Here is a 17176-nt window from a genome sequence, read left to right as displayed (position 1 = left end):
GAATAAGCCTAAACACTGGCAAAATCCTAGAGCAAATCCTGTTTCAGTCTGCTTTCCAACATATATTGGGAGGAAAATGTACATTTCAGCAGGACAATAAGCTAAAACTCAAGGCCAAATATACACTGGAGTTGCATCTCAAGATGACATTGTATGTTCCTGAGTGGCCTGGTTAGTTTCGACTTAAATCGGCTTTAAAATCTATGGCAAGACATGAAAATGGTTGTCTAGCAATGTTCTACAACCAACTTGACAGAGCTTGAAAAATACAAAAAAGTGCCAATATTGTACAATCCAGGTGTCCAAAGCTCTTAGTGACTTGCCCCTACAGGCTCGCCGCTGTAAGGGCTGCCAAAGATGATTCTTAACATGTATTATTGACTCGGGGTTGAATACTTATCTCATCAAGATAGTGTTTTATTTTTACAGAATATTTTGAGTAGATATTTTTGCTTAGCCTATTTCTTTTATTTTCATATTTGCCTGTGCCTGGTCGGCGGAGGTCTCACTTTAAAGACTAATGGTGCAGTAAAAATCGTGCACTTGATGCAGCTGTTCTGGCCTACCGGGTCAACAAAAAACCTAATCAAGCTTCTCCAAAGTGGGCTTATTTTACTGGGTTGGGCGGGTTTTTGTGTCTGATTGGTCTACTAAGTGTCAATCAAATCTGGAAACACTTTAAGTACACAACTGTTTGACTAAAATCATATGGTATCGCCAAGGAAGTGTTAGGCTGAGGATTGGTGAAGATTTAACCCGAAAATGAGAGCTTTTTCCTTATTAATATTGGCCTGGATGTCCTTGCTTGTGGTTTTACCAGTGATACGTTGTAAAGAACAGCGAGAACTATCCGAAGGTAGGACAGCTCAAATAGCAACTCAACTTGCATTCCAACGTTTTAAATGTTGCTGAGTATTTTGCAATCTCGCTAGATATAAAGATGGAGTCATGGAAGTCGCTATTCAAACGTTATTACATTGTAATTTGCATGTAACTCTCTCGGACTGATAAAAAGCAATTGCATTGCAGATACAAAGTTCCACCGGGTGTTCTCGAGAGTTCCATGCCGCTGACGTGGACTGGATCGTGTCTGATTTAATTCAGACTTGTGCCTAATGTTCTATTGAAAACAAATACATGTCAAGAAAGATGCAATATAGGCCTACAATGCTTGATAGCATATTATGGATTTCATCAGGGGTTGAAGTATGTTATGCGCAAGTGGCAGAGATCAGTTAACATTAGGTTACTTACTTTAGCCTAGTTTAATATATTTTTTTATTGTAGGAATTTTCTAGCTACTGTACACATACTAATGTTTTTTTCTACTTCAGTTTAGCATAATGTTTACTGAGCTATAAATCAACATTGCATTGTGTGCTGGAAATATTTTCTTTATTGATAGATTGATGGAAAGTATCACTTCACAGTTTTAAGAAAACACTCATTAAACATACACTAATGACATACAGTATGCTATCATAAGAGAGAAGGGGAACATTTCAATGGTCAAGTAGACACATCTATACATTCTCAGAGACCACCTCTGGATATATTATCCAATTGAGCATGGTTGGTACAGACTGTTTACTTAAAGTTTTATGTGATTTTACATTGCACACACACTACACGGGCCAATTCTCACATCAATAACATACTTCCATTGTTTTAAATTTCTTTCAGGCAACCTTTTAGTTGTGACTGTTGCGACCAAAGAAACAGATGGCTTCAGGCGTTTCATGAGGTCTGCCCGACACTTTAACTACACTATCAAGGTATGGAAAGTTCTGACAAGATAAAACTGATCCAACATTTGTGTCCAGACAATGACTGGCAACCATTCACTCTCTCCCTCTGGAAAATATCAATACCTTTGTGAGGAAACAAGCCTTTTTGAAGAAGGTATATATATTTTTGTTGTGGAGAATGTGTTTTGCAGTTGTTCTCTTTGGGTTTGAAGGTGCTTGGCAGAGGGGAGCCATGGAAAGGTGGGGACTATATGACCGAGCCAGGAGGGGGTCAGAAAGTGCGCCTTCTTAAAGCTGGTTTGCAGGAGATGGAGGAAGACAAGGTTGTCCTCTTCATTGACAGGTAGCCTTCAATCTGCCTTCACTCTTACCAGCATTATTGAATATATTATTGAATATATTCACACACAAAATTCAGTGTACATCAAAATTCAGCTTGCCCAACGACTGGTTCAGCACCGGTCTTACCCCACCAGACATGCCACCAGGAGTCTTTTCGCAGTCCCAAGGTCCAAAACAAATTCAAGAAAATGTACAGTATTATACAGAGCCATGATTGCATGGAACTTCCTTCCATCTCATATAGGGGAAGTGAACAGCAAACTTGGTTTCAAAAAACAAATAAAGCAACACCACATAGCCTCTTCCCCATGTGACCTACTTGTGTGTATGTACTGACATGTATGTGGAACTGATAGATGCACACACACACACACACTAAATGTTAATGTTTTTAAATGTATGTCAATTGTAAAGTATTTAGTCTGTAATGTCTTTTTCGTTATGTGTCAGACCCCAGGAAGACTAGCTGTCGCCATTGGCGTCGGCTAATGGGGATCCTAATAAATCCCCCCCTGAACAATGAGGCTCATAAAGGTTCTCTTTTCTCTCACTCTGACCAGCTATGATGTTGTCTTCGCCTCCGGTCCCAAAGAGCTGCTGAAGAAGTTCCAGCAGACAAGACACAAGGTGGTCTTCTCTGCAGAGACCCTCATCTGGCCCGACAGACACTTGGAGGACAAGCACCCCCACTTCCGAGAGGGGAAGAGGTTTTTGGGCTCAGGGGGTATGTAAACACACTCCTCTTGATCACCAGGCAATGGAAGGCAGCCATTTTGTTAACTGTCAACAGCAAGTTGTTGTCAGTTAAACACTAATACTAACAAACACAGCTTTGCTTTTTAAACGTTGACATGTAACAGTCCAGTTAGAAGTTGTCTCAGTCATTTTTATAGAAAGGAGGACATTGGGCCTAAGACATATGAACTGGGCATGAATTCACCTGGCAGTTTATCCACTAAGGTTTGAGATTGTGAATGGCAGTTTTATAATCTTAATGTTTAAGTCAGCTGCTGAAAACCAGAGCGACCGAAGTCCAAACACGAATATGAAATCACATGAATTGGACCTCTATTACATTGACCATTTGTTTTTGAAATTCCGGTTCTACTGTTCAAACTGCTTTGTCTTTGTCATATCAAATCAACTTTTATTTGTCACATGTGCCGAATACAACAGGTGTAGAACGCACAAGCCCTTAACTAACAATGCAGTTTTAAGAAAATTAAGTGTTGAGTAAAAAATGTAAATAACAAATAATTAAAAAGCAGCAGTAAAATAACATTAGCGAGGCTATATATAGGGGGAACCGGTACAGAGTCAATGTGCGGGGGCACCGGTTAGTTGAGGTAATATGTACATGTAGGCAGAGTTAAAGTGACTATGCATTGATAATAAACAGAGAGTAGCAACAGTGTAAAAGAGAGGGGGGAGGACAATGCAAATAGTCTGGGTAGCCATTTGATTAGCTGTTCAGGAGTCTTATGGCTTGGGGTTAGAACCCGTATCGTTCACACTTTCTATCTTTGTCCCTAGGATTCATTGGCTATGTTCCTAACCTCAAAGAGATGGTTGCTGACTGGACAGGGGAGGACAGTGACAGTGATCAACTTTTCTTCACCAAGATTTATATCAACCCAGAGAAAAGAGTAGGAATCTACCTCTATACTGATCTTGTTATGGTTCTTTAAGTGGTCTCTCTCAGAACTACCTTAGCACTTTACCATCTATGCATTTCTTCTTGGTATGAGTACTGTATGTGTATTATACTGTAACATTATATCTATGCAGTATGTTTCCTCATGCTGTTTTTCTTTTCATAATAAGTGATATGTTTTTTCTCTCCAGAAATCCATCAATATAACACTGGACAACAGATGCCGAATGTTTCATAATCTTCATGGATCCCTTGGTGAGTTTTTAACAAATTACACATCACTTTATCTCTTAGAGCATGTCTCGCCATTGTCTCCCACTTCACCTCTAACCAACAAGTATACACATGTACTTCAACATTTTCGAATGAAAAGGCCACTGCACCACTGAAACCTACTGACATCAGCTTTTAAATGGTTGATCCTCCCCCCTCCTGGGACATCAAAACGGCTGTTTCAGTTTACACTTTTTCCCGTTCTGTAAAGAAATGCTTGGAGAAGAAAAGAGGAAAGTGCGACCTCCCTCTGGTTTCACTTCCTGACTGTGTTAGTCGTGATTGGCTGATTGAGACTTTGATGAAGGTGTATGAGTGTGATGCAGGTTGTCATATCCTTAGGCTTTCTGGTTCAGCCGACAGACTGCTTTGAGCCTTTCTTCCCTCTCTTTTACTCTCTTTCTCTCCTCCTCTTCCCCGCCCTCTCTTTTTCCTGTATGCCGCTGGCTGAGGCTGAGCCTGCGTTAGGAATTTATGAGTTTGCTGTGAGAGAGGGATGTGTCTGAGCTCACGTAGACCAGAGAGGGAAGGGGGAGGGTTCGGGCACAGCTCCTCCATGCTTTTTCCAGATGCTCCCAAAGCACAGGGCTGGATGTGTATAAACTTTTTAAGCAGCTGCAGTTAGGTGGGCGTGCGGAGTAAACGCTACATCCTACCAACTCAACAGCAATGGCTTCCTGTTAATAGCTATAGACTTCCCTATAATAGTCAGCTTCTTGAGAGGGACAGCAAGATCATGCTTGTTTGTGTTCATGTCTTGAAACCTACTTGAGGTGAAAAGGAGAGAGCTGAAATTGTCACAGCATCGTTGTAGAATCCAACCTCCCAGAGAGAGACATGCAATCATTCGCAAAATGTAGTTAGTGGTGACGTCTCTGGTGGTTTGCCGGTTTCAACTGCAACGCCCCACAGTTGCTACATGTTTTTTTGGTGCAGGTCAGCTTTGGAAAATTGTTTTATTTCTAACCTTAATTTACACAGGTAAATTACATTGAGACCTAGGCATTGTTTATAAGTGAGCCCTGAACACATTAAATACAGAGTTTGTTAGTTTTGTAACAAAATCTGTTGAATTACTGTGTAATGAAATCCATCTCCAATACATGATGTCCTGAGTGTATTGTATGTTTCAGTACTGTGGATTGATTAGCCACTGAGTGGCATGCTTCAAGTCTCTCTTGGAAGACACGTTGCCGGCCAACAATTGGCAGGCTTTACTGACTTTATTGTCCCCATGGGGAAAATTTGTTGCAGTGGTATGTACACGTTTATTTTTTAAAATTTCACCTTTATTTAACCAGGTAGGCCAGTTGAACAAGTGAGAACAACTGCGACCTGGCCAAGATACAGCAAAGCAGTGCGACAAAAACAACAACACAGAGTTACACATGGGATGAACAAACGTACAGTCAATAACATAATAGAAAAATCTATGTACAGTGTGTGCAAATGTAGTAAGATTAGGGAGGGAAGGTAATAAATAGGCCATAGTGGCAAAGTAATTACAATTTAGCATTAACACTGGAGTGATAGATGTGCAGATGATGATGTGCAAGTAGAGTTACTGGGGTGCAAAAGAGCAAAATAAAAAATAACAATATGGGGATGAGGTAGTTGGGTGGGCTATTTACAGATGGGCTATGTACAGGTACAGTGATCGGTAAGCTGCTCTGACAGCTGATGCATAAAGTTAGAGAGGGAGATATAAGTCTCCAGCGTCAGTGATTTTTGCAATTCGTTCCAGTCATTTTGTCGCAGGACTGGTACTGATGTTACGGTTTGTGTGTTTGCGCCTAGATGAGGTGGTGTTGAAGTTTGAGGACGGGCAAGTGCGGGCCAGAAATGTGTTGTATGATACATTACCTGTCGTTATTCATGGCAACGGGCCCACCAAGGTAACCTTCCAACTTTTGACCCTTTGACCCCTGTTGACCGTTGTAATTCTATTGAAATTCAGACACAATAAATAGAATGTAAATGTAAGACCAAAATAATCATCCAAATATTTGGAAAAAGGTAGATAAACAGTATCAGGAAGTGGTAAAAATAAAATAAATGTTTCTTGTTTAAGCTCCAGATCAACTACTTAAGCAACTACATCCCCACAGTGTGGACGTTTGAGACGGGATGCAGTGTGTGTCTTGAGGACCTGCGGCCACTCTCAGGACTCAAGGTGGGTTGCCTATCTGTTTATGTGAAGTATTCTGGTAATATACTCTTAGGGCGTATTCTCATTGAAGAGAGTTGTAGTAGAGGTATCGTGATGAAATTTCAATTGACCTAATATGTACATAAACTTTTCAATTGACATGAGCAACGGAATTTCACATGCCTAGAGAAGGTTCGGGGGATTGGCAATGGACATTCTTGCTTCGCGGCTTAAATTTACCGTAAATATCCCAGTATAGCCACCAGCCAGTAAGCATCCTTTTAACAAACTATTCAACTATGCAAGCAACTTCATCTTAACCAACTTTTCATCTTAAGCATATTACACTATCTTGTATAATGCAACAATTCACAACCGTGTGCAGAGTATTAAAGGGTTTATTTTCTTATCCGTACACTCATTATATTTCAGGTTAAAAAAAAGTCTTAAATATAAGGAACACATTTCAGCTGTTTCAAAAGCATTGCTCTGCCATTTAGATTTTTACTGTAGGAGCATTTCGCTTGAGACCATTCTGTTTACTGTTGACTGCTCAGATAGGGGTGACTTTCGAGCAAGGCTCGCCTGCGACCTCCGTAGGGGAAGTGACAAGTTTACATTACACTAAAAGGTCTAGCCGAGGTTATTTTCTCTAAACCTCTAATGTAGCTCTCGTAGTGAGAATACACTCTTAAGATGAATTGTAATACACCTGCGTCGGAAACGACACGCACGGCCGACACGCAATGTATACCGGTGCGATTAATGGTCACCTGTGGTGTGTGCCAATGTAGCTTGATTGCAGGTTGGGTGACAAGATTCTCTGGGGGGGACTGAATGAAAAGGCATTTGATTTTTATATGCAAGGTTTTCAAGTCGACTGCAATGTACATGACAATGTCATTACATGATTCTTTTTAATACTGTACAGGAGAGCGAATACCCACTGGTGGTTATTGGAATCTTCATCCAGCAGCCCACCCCCTTTGTCAGTGTGTTCTTTGAGACCTTGCTCAAACTGGAATACCCAAAGAACCGACTCAAACTCTTCATCTACAACCAGGTGAGAGAAACATATTTTATTACATAGTACCATCGATCTAACATTTAAAGGGATACTTTGGGGTTTTGTCAATGAGGCCTTTTATCTACTTCCCCAGAGTCAGGTGAACCCATGAATACCATTTTGATGTCTTTGCATCTAGTATACAGGTAGTTTATTGATTGTTAGCGCAGCTAGCTGTTACCATAGACTGCTAGTCATGGCGCTATCGCTAGTTACTAACTTCCTTCAAACTGCACGCAGAGAAATACAAATTGTATCCACGAGTTCATCAGGCTCTGGGGAAGTAGATCATTGTAAGTAGATGCAAGTATCCCTTTAATAAATGTGTATAATTAAATATTTTCTCTTTTGATTTGAGTAACCGTTTGGTCTTGTATGAATGGAACACGGTGTTAGTTACACCCAGTAACCTCTTGTGCATTTCTCCCTCCGAATTGTTGCCAATCCACACATGTGCTCACATGCCTCTGTGGATAGTATAACAATGACGAGGAATGTGTCGGATCTGTGCAAGTACCAGTCAAGGGTCAACCGACTTAACTTCAGGGTCCGTGCATGAGATATGTTGACATGAATCAAAGTTGTATTACAACACTTGAAATTTGTTGTTAAAAGTTGATGCTTTCATAAGTTCTAGTCTTCCAGAATTGAAGTAGAGAGGAGATTCAGCAACTCTTAGTGGACAATAGAAGTTTGGGAAAACCCTGAAGAAGGCCGAAAGCTGGAACGCGCTGGTTTTCCTTTCATTAAAAAAAATAAGCGTTTCTATTCACTTCTAATTTCCATCAAGAGTTGCTGAATCTCTACTTCAGTTTTGCTCCTCAATTCATACACCTTGGTTGGAGAGCGAGGTAGCCATATTTATCAAGAATTGAAATGCCAGATTTCATTGAACAGATTACCATATCCCACATTGTAGCTCAATGGCTTTGTTTAATATCAACCTCAAACATCTGGTGGGCTGTAATGCTCTCATTGTAACTCTTTATTTTTCCTATGTGTGAATGTGACTAAGACTGTTACAGAAGCACAACAACTCTTGTCTTTGCTACTGTCCCACAATGTCCTCTTACAGGAGCAGCACCACGAGGTAGCGGTCAGCTCTTTCCTGAAGGACCATAGGAAAGAGTACCAGGATGTTAAGGTCATCGGGCCTGAGGAGAACATGGACAGGGTGGCTTCCCGCAACCTCGGCCTGTGAGTTCACCTTGGCTTTCTCTCTCACACTAGCTTTGGATGCGCACATACAACCTAGCTTGACATTATTCCCAAGTTTTTCAAAGATGTTCAGCATGTGACATGGGGTAGTTTACTGATTAGGGCCGCTGCCTTCAGCGCATACATGCACTGTATCAATCTGGGTTCGAATCCCCAATGAAGAAAAAAAAATGTTAGGTTTGGGACTGCCCCATAAATGTGTGTTTACTATGTTTCCTATTTTTTGGTTCCCAGTGATATGTGCCGACAGGACAAGGACTGTGAGTATTTCTTCAGCGTGGATATCGAAGTGGTTCTGAAGAACAAGGACACCCTAAAGATTCTCATCGAGCAAAATGAGTAAGCGGCAATAAAAATGAGCCTGTCGATTATGCCTGACCAGATTCCCGATCTCTGATGATGCATGCAATAACTGCTCTCCTAAAAATACTGGACACACACACACACACGTGTATTTGGGTGGATACACTCAAAGCTCAGCTGGTTTTCAGTGGGACGTGATTAATCATCCCCTGTCACCCTTCAGGCCTATAATTGCACCCATGATAACCCGAGAAGGCCGCCTGTGGACCAACTTCTGGGGAGCACTCAGTGCTGATGGTTACTACGCTAGGTCGGAGGACTATGTGGACATTGTGCAAGGACGCAGAGTGTACGTCACACACACATTATTTCCCATAACTGATTATACCAATATGGTCATTATGGAACAATGTTATTTTATAGAGAGCTGAGGTCTGATGGGTTTTTGTTATGACTCTCCCCGGGGGGCAGAAATGCTTGTTTCCTGCTGTAGGATCATATTTTGCTAAACTCGGCAACACTACTACAGCTTCCATGCCAGTATCATAGTCTTGTTTTAGAGAGCGCTTCCAGCCCAATGTATGGGAAGCCTATTCTAAATATAGTTTGTCACTACAGTGGTGTGTGGAATGTCCCCTACCTGACCAAGGTGTACCTGGTGAAGGCCAGCCTCCTTCACGAGGAGCTCTCCAACAACGACCTCTTCAGCTCGGGCACTCTGGACCTCGACATGGCCTTCTGTCACAACGCCAGAAACAAAGTCAGTGTTGGAAAGCTATGATAGATTGATTGGTCAAATTCTCCATTTCATTTTGGGCATAAAATAATGCATGACAGGCCTCCAAGTGGCGCAGTGGTCTAAGGCACTGCATCGCAGTGCTAGCTGTGCCGCTAGAGATTCTGGGTTCGAATCCAGGTTCTGTGGCAGCCAGCCGCGACTGGGAGACCCATGGGGCGGCGCACAATTGGCCCAGCGTCGTCCAGGTTAGGGGAGGGTTTGGCCAGCAGGGATGTCCTTGTCCCATCGCGCACTAGCGACTCCTGTGGTGGGCCGGGCGCAGTGCACGCTGACACAGTGTTTCCTCCTACACATTGGTGCGGCTGGCTTCCAGGTTAAGTGGGAATTGTGTCAAGAAGCAGTGCGGCTTGGTTGGGTTTCAGAGGGCGCACGGCTCTCGACCTTTGCCTCACCCGAGTCCATACGGGAGTTGCAGCGATGAGACAAGACTGTAACTACCAATTGGATACCACGAAATTGGGCAGAAAAAGGGGTAAAATATAAAATAAAACAAAAAATGTAAGAATACTTTACTGTCCATTACCTTGCAGAGAACTTAAATGTGTCTTTATGCTCACAACATAAAGCAATGGGTCAGCAGCACCCCTTGGAAAAATTTGAGGAATTAAGTGCCTTGCTCAAGGGGGCACCGGCAGGCAATGGCATGTAGGATTCCATCGTAATTTATTCTGAAGTCTCGTCTGGCTCTCAGTCCTTCAGTGTCCAGTATTAGTCACGGGTGCTTAGGTTTGAAAAGATAGCAAAACTCTGGTTAGAAGTGAGACACCCAAACAGCGTCGAACCTGTAGAAGTCCCAAAACTTAGGCCAGGTAGCAAATATTTAAAAATTATAGCTTCAAACTAAATGATTTAAAAAAAAAAAAGTTTTAACGCCCTTTGCTTCAATTTCTCAGGGAGTCTTCATGTATGTTACGAATATGCACACCTTTGGACGGATGCTGTCGACAGAAAACTACCAGATGAGCCATCTCCACAACGATTTGTGGCAGATCTTTGAAAACCCTAAGGTGAGAATTGGGTTGTCAAGTAGTCATTGGGGGGAAAAAACAAAGGCTCCCCTTGACTCAATTCAGGCCTAAACAGCATCATGTACCTCACAACTTTGAATTAGTTTGAAGACTAATTGTAGCACTCAGCTGAAGAAGAGCTTATTGCATGTCATTACATGCAAGTGTATTTTCTGCAGTGCTTTGCAACAGTAAGAATGCCATTGTCTTATATAAATCTGCTTATGTAGACACTTTGTATCTGTTCATGGGTTAACTTGTCTAATCACAATAAATATAGTAATGCATCTCTACACTGAGTATACCAAACATTAGGAGCACCTTCCTAATATTTAGTTGCACCCCCTTTTGCCCTCAGAACAGCTCCAATTCGTTGAGGCATGGGCTCTACAAGGTGTCGAAATCGTTCCACAGGGATGCTGGCCCATGCTGACTCGTCTGATCGCCTTGAGATAGAAGCTGTTTTTCAGTCTCGGTCCCAGCTTTGATGCACCTGTACTGACCTCGCCTTCTGGATGATAGTGGGGTGAACAGGCCGTGGCTCGGGTGGTAGATGTCCTTAATTATCTTTTTGGCCTTCCTGTAACATCGGGTGCTGTAGGTGTCCTGGAGGGCAGGTAGTTTGCCCCCAGTGATGCATTTGGCAGACCTCACTACCTTCTGGAGAGCACTGCGGTTGCGGGCAGTGTAGTTGCCGTACATGGCAGTGATACAGCCCGACAGGATGCTCTCAATTGTGCATCTGTAAAAGTTTGAGGGTGTTAGGGGCCAAGCCAACCTTCTTCACCACACTGTCTGTGTGGGTGGACCATTTCAGATCATCAGTGATGTGTACGCCGAGGAACTCGACACTTTCCACCTTCTCCACTGCGGTCCCATCAATGTGGATAGGGGGTACTTCCTCTGCTGTTTCCTGAAGTCCACGATCAGCTCCTTTGTTTTGTTGACATTGAGTAAGATGTTAATTTCCTGACACCACACTTCGAGGGCCCTCACCTCCTCCCTGTAGGCTGTCTCGTCATTGTTGGTAATGAAGCCTACCACTGTAGTGTCGTCTGCAAACTTGATGATTGCGTAGGAGACGTGTGTGGCCTGCAGTTGTGGGTGAACAGGGAGTACAGGAGGGGGCTGAGCACGCCCCAGTGTTGAGGACCAGTGTAGTGGAGATGTTTCCTACCTTCACCACTTGGGGGTGACCCGTCAGGAAGTCCAGGAGCCAGTTGCACAGGGCGGGGTTCAGACCCATGGACCTGAGCTTAATGATGAGCTTGGAGGGTACGATGGTGTTGAATGCTGGGATAGGGTGAGATTGAATATGTCTGTAAACATTACAACCAGCTGGTCTGCACATGCTCTGATGACGTGGCTAGGGATGCCGTATGGGCCGGCAGCCTTGCGAGGATTAACACGCTTAAATGTCTTACTCACGTCGGCCACGGAGGAGAGCCCACAGTCCTTGGTAGCGAGCTGCGTTGGCACTGTGTTATCCTCAAAGAGGGCGAAGAAGATGTTTAGCTTGTCCAGAAGCAAGACGTCGGTGTCCGCTACGTGGCTGGTTTTCCCTTTGTAGTCTGTGATTGTAGACCCTGCCACATACGTCTCATGTCTGAGTTGTTGAATTGCGACTCCACTTTGTCTCTGTACTGATGTTTTGCCTGTTGGATTGCCTTACGGAGGGAATAACTACACTATTGGTATTCTGCTATATTCCCAGTCACCTTGCCATGGTTAAATGTGGTGGTTCGCGCTTTCAGTTTAGCTTTCACCTGGTTTCAGCTGGTGAGTCCGTGTCATGGAAAGAGCAGGTGTTCTTCATGTTTTGTACACTCACTGTATATTCTTCATTTTCCTCAGGATTGGGAGGAGCGTTACATCCATGAGAACTACACAAAGATAATGAGAGACAAACTGATTGAAACAGTGAGTACTTGTTTTTCTATCAAAGTATAATATTTCAATGCTCACTCAAGATCACTGACATTGCCTATTGCTCTATATAAAATGATGATAATGGCTAATAAAGGTAATAACCGAAGTGTCTTAATATATAATAATATATACCATGTAGCAGACCCTTTTATCCTAAGCGACTTACAAATCATGTGTGCATACATTTTACGTACGGGTGGCCTCGGAAATCGAACGCACTATTTCAAGCATCATGCTCTACCAACTTAGCTACAGAAGACTATTTCCGGGTGGTCAAAGTCCAGTTGGCTACAAATGAAGACCACAAACTGCATGCTCAAAATATTTATAGAATTTACTGTTTATGGAGAGAGTAGAAATTCCATACCTATCTACTACTCTTTGAAAATGCAAGGTCACTCAATTGTACATTTTTTTTGCCCCCTTCCAGCCTTGCCCTGATGTATACTGGTTCCCGCTATTCTCTGATATTGGATGTGACCACATTGTTCAAGAAATGGAAAACTTTGGACAGTGGTCAGGTGGCCGAAATACGGTATGTATTTATACTCCTAAACCAATGTAGCCTACAATTATTATCTTACCTAACAAACCTGTAAATGTAGTAACTTGAGCATTGTATCATGTTTTTATATGTTCTTATTTACTGAAGGACACAAGGATCCAGGGTGGCTATGAGAATGTCCCCACCATTGATATCCACATGACTCAAATCAATTATGAGAAAGAGTGGCAGAAGCTTCTGTTGGATTACATAGCCCCAATCACAGAGACAATGTATCCTGGATACTACACCAAGGTATGTTAAAAAAACAACAACAACACACATTTGTACTCATTTTAGATGGATTTATGCACAGCTCAACAGAAATTCATATTTTCATTACTCTACACATTTGTCATGGATTTTAACTCCTGAATTATATCATTACAACGTGAAGAACAATAGAGAATGCATAAATGATCAGGATAGTTTCATTTTACATTCCACTTTCAGCTGGGGGGTAGTTTGTGTGGTTATAATGGTACATCGTGGTTCTTGCTTTAGTAAGTCCCACAAAATGTAAATATTTCTCAAATTTCTGCACCGTTCTGTTACCTATCGCTTGTGGCCTGATATCCGTTGATTTAGCCAAGTAGAGTTATGTTTGTTTATCTAAATATGTTTAAATGCACACCTCTCCTGTTATTTTGATTAACTTTTGAATATTACTTTGTTCACAGGTTAACAATATTAATATTCTTATTTATGTTTTCAAAATGTAGAATTATACTGTATGCTGCAGGATTTACAGTACAATGGTCTACATTTATACAATGCATCATTCATTTAATTCAAATGCAACAGACGTGTTTAATTATATTGCAAATATATATTTTGAATAGAATCTTATGTATAGAACAGGGTCCCTCTGTTCTACCATGTTGACCCTGACATGCGTCTCTTCTCTTATCAGTGTATCTCTTACCTCAACTTCGTAGTGAGGTACAAACCTGACGAGCAGCCCCTGCTCACCCCTCACCACGATGCATCTACTTTCACTATTAATGTAGCTCTCAACAGCAAAGAAATTGACTATGAGGTAAATGAGTATTAGGGGTCCAGTCCAGTAAGACACACTAAACTGGCAGGTAACCTAGACAAATACCCCTTAAGCCCTTGTTTGAGGACAGGGTGCAGGTGTTTTGTCCTCTTTCCTGTCTCTTCTCTGGGAATGTATGCTGGAATCGGGGAGCTATTTCTTTTTCTTAGCTGAGGTTTCAACCAGGAGGTCAAGGGGCATGCGGCCTGTCCCGGCAGCCCTCCCGGCTCGTTTGTGAATGCGGCATGACTCTTTGCATCACTCTGGTATTTTCTGTCTGTCTCTCTCTTTGCAGGCTCAGTTTGACTTGGCGTTTGTAGTTAGATATAAGCCAGACGAGCAGCCCTTTTTAAGGCCACACCATGACGCGTCCACATTTACTATAAATATTGCACTCAATCAAAAAGTGCTTGATTACCAGGTGAGTGTGTTTGTGTGATGATTTACACATTGACTTGGGGAGTTGGCCTCTAAAGACTGGGTTGGACCAACTTTGATATGTGAACACTTGTAGGGCTACCCCCATGGTAATATTTGTAACACTTATGGATGTGCCCTGATTTGTTATACCCTCAGGCACCTCTGTAATTAAAACCCTGCGCCCCACTATTATTAACATCTATTACAATTGGTTAGGATAACCCGACTACTGTATATGGTCATTTAGTGTGAAATTGGAAAGAAAGAAAGAAAGATCAGTGAAGTTGTGTGTTTTCCTGAAATGTTGCAATCAAGTTTGCCAATCAACTTATGTCAAGTAGGAATGCAAGTGTATGAATGTACAGTATGTCTTCTGAAATGTTCTAAGCATGCAGACCACTAGTTGCTTTGTATGTTTTCATCACTGTTTGTTTCTATGAATACAATTATTCCAGGGTGAGTTTCCCAGAAACATCAAGACCGTCTTTAGCATTAAGATACTCGTTCCTCCATTGCCCACCAATGGATTTAAGATGATCTTATTGCTAAAGATGGTCTTTATGTTTCTGGGAAACTCACCCCAGATTGCTTTCATCAGAATCATTTTGGTGACTCTCATTCTTTCTCCTTTGCACGTAAAAAAAACAACAACCATCATTTGAAAGGCTTTTGAAGATGTGTTGTATTGCATCCGTGTCATTACCCTGCATCTTTCGAACTTGGACAAGAATAGGTGCATAATCTGGTTTGTTTTGAGAAGAAAGTGCTTTCCGCACAGTTACTGTTTCTCCACTGTTCACAATGTGTTATTTGCACATAGTTATGTACCTATGATGAAAGCCTTCAGTGTTCTCCTGTGCAGTATGACCTTGAGTCTTAGACAAGTTGACGTTTCTATATGTATAGAATGTGAATCTCCTGGCTGGATATACCTTTCCTGACTTCATGTCTGTTTGCTTTCCCATTGAAGGGTGGGGGATGCAGGTTCATACGGTATAACTGCTCCGTCGAGGCACCCCGCAAAGGCTGGGCCCTCATGCACCCTGGACGGCTCACCCACTATCACGAGGGCCTGCGAACCACTGCAGGCACTCGATACATCGCAGTGTCATTTGTGGACCCCTGAGTGCCAATGGCAATGTGCTGCCACTTCCAGGTGTCAGCTGTTGTTTCTATGGTGCCTTTACTGAACGTTTGTTAATTCAGGAAAACTCCATTAGCCAAATCCAAGTGGGCGTTGCGGGAGACCTTTTCTCTTGAAACCCCTTTCCACTGAAAGTCATTTGAAACTTTTGTGAGACAAATGTACTGTTTTAGTATTATTATTTTAACTGTCAAAATAACTTGATTCAAGACACTCCTACATACAGTATGAGGCAATAAGAATAACTTTATTTGTAAAGTGCCCTTCATTTCTAAATACACTCCTAATACAGTATGCAATGCACCATGGTCTTGGAGATTATTAAAACATCTGTCCTATTTATTATTTTGATATTTGTATAAAAGGAGTTTATTCCAAAGATTCCGTGTGGCTTTTCGAATGTGTAATATCTAAAGAACACAGCTCGTAACACATTCTCAGGCCCCTTGTCATTTTCATGTTGAAAACAAGTCCATGTTCAGCACCCAAACATTGTCGATGCAATGAATAGAGCCGACATGAGTCCTTATTCTACATGTCAGACAGGCATGTTTGTTCTACATTGCCTACTTCTATCAGAATGTTCCAAAACGTTGCATCCTGCTGAAAGCGCACCAGAACATATACTGTATGTTTCTCTTAAATAACTATACATTTTTTTAACATTCCATGACAAATAATCATTGAGGACAAAGTTTGACTGAATTGATCTGATGCTGCCTGGGCATACTCTGAAGAATGTTGTAAACACTAGTAGAGATAGTTGTGAGAATTTATATTTTGGTCATTTGTCAATAAAACACTGAACCAAACTATGATTCCATTGTGCAACCAATCCTTTGAGTAGTTGGTACTGTATCAAAAGCCAAAACACCGTTTTTATTGTGGCCCTAACAAAGATAACGGAATGAATGAATTACAGAATGGACTGTTCAGTCAGAGGTTATGCCAATGACATGTCCTAAATAAATGTATATTCATTGATTGGTCCCAACATAGTGTATACAATACCTGCTTCTCCACAAATCTCATGGCCAAATGCCTTTACTTTGATGAATATTTAGACAGTAGCTGCTGTTTAGGCTGGGGTAGGGTGAAGTTGCCCCTAGGCTTAAATTCTGATCTTGGGTCAGTTTAGCATTTTCCCCACTAATGGTTAAGGTTTGAATTGGGGGAGGGGAAAATAATCCTATATCTGTATCTTGGGGAAACAGCTTTTAGGCTGTGACTTTTCAACTGATGTGTTGTCGTTATAGTGATTACAGTTTGTTTTTTGATTACTCTATTTCCATACATATTTTTTGAAATATTTATTGATAGATCTTACTAGTTAATTATTTATTTATTTACTCTCAAGCCACAAAGTATTGTCTCTCGAGATACAAGGCGTATATGGTTTCTTTATCTGGAATTATTTTAAAATGTGTTGATTTATCGATATTTTGTATTTATTTGCGTACTTTCTGTATACCCACATTTACGTTAAATGATTGATTCATCTATTTACAGTGATTGTAGGTAGTTCCACTCCACTCCAGTAG

The 17176-nt window shown here is 41.7% G+C and overlaps 1 protein-coding gene across 2 annotated transcripts; it reads left to right on the top strand.

Moving 5' to 3' along the window:
• Positions 1 to 656: 656 nt before the first annotated feature.
• plod1a (procollagen-lysine, 2-oxoglutarate 5-dioxygenase 1a) lies at positions 657 to 16453 on the top strand. Of its 2 annotated transcripts, none has more exons than XM_024375413.2 (19): positions 657 to 856; positions 1684 to 1775; positions 1961 to 2091; positions 2651 to 2814; positions 3624 to 3736; positions 3936 to 3999; positions 5815 to 5912; positions 6089 to 6190; positions 7098 to 7229; positions 8308 to 8429; positions 8685 to 8789; positions 8977 to 9102; positions 9372 to 9513; positions 10446 to 10559; positions 12414 to 12479; positions 12919 to 13023; positions 13141 to 13287; positions 14367 to 14492; positions 15462 to 16453. In XM_024375413.2, the coding sequence occupies exons 1-19, from the start codon at positions 763 to 765 to the stop codon at positions 15615 to 15617; spliced, it is 2199 nt and encodes a 732-aa protein (XP_024231181.1). In that variant the 5' UTR covers positions 657 to 762; the 3' UTR covers positions 15618 to 16453. The 2 variants fall into 2 exon arrangements, with proteins under 2 accessions (XP_024231181.1, XP_024231182.1); XM_024375414.2 differs by lacking the exon at positions 14367 to 14492 and adding an exon at positions 13946 to 14071.
• The last annotated feature ends 723 nt before the right edge of the window (positions 16454 to 17176 follow it).

The sequence above is a fragment of the Oncorhynchus tshawytscha genome, linkage group LG16, assembly GCF_018296145.1.
Source record: "Oncorhynchus tshawytscha isolate Ot180627B linkage group LG16, Otsh_v2.0, whole genome shotgun sequence".
NCBI classification, from domain to species: Eukaryota; Metazoa; Chordata; class Actinopteri; order Salmoniformes; family Salmonidae; genus Oncorhynchus; species Oncorhynchus tshawytscha.
This window is presented reverse-complemented; position numbering and strand designations above follow the sequence as displayed.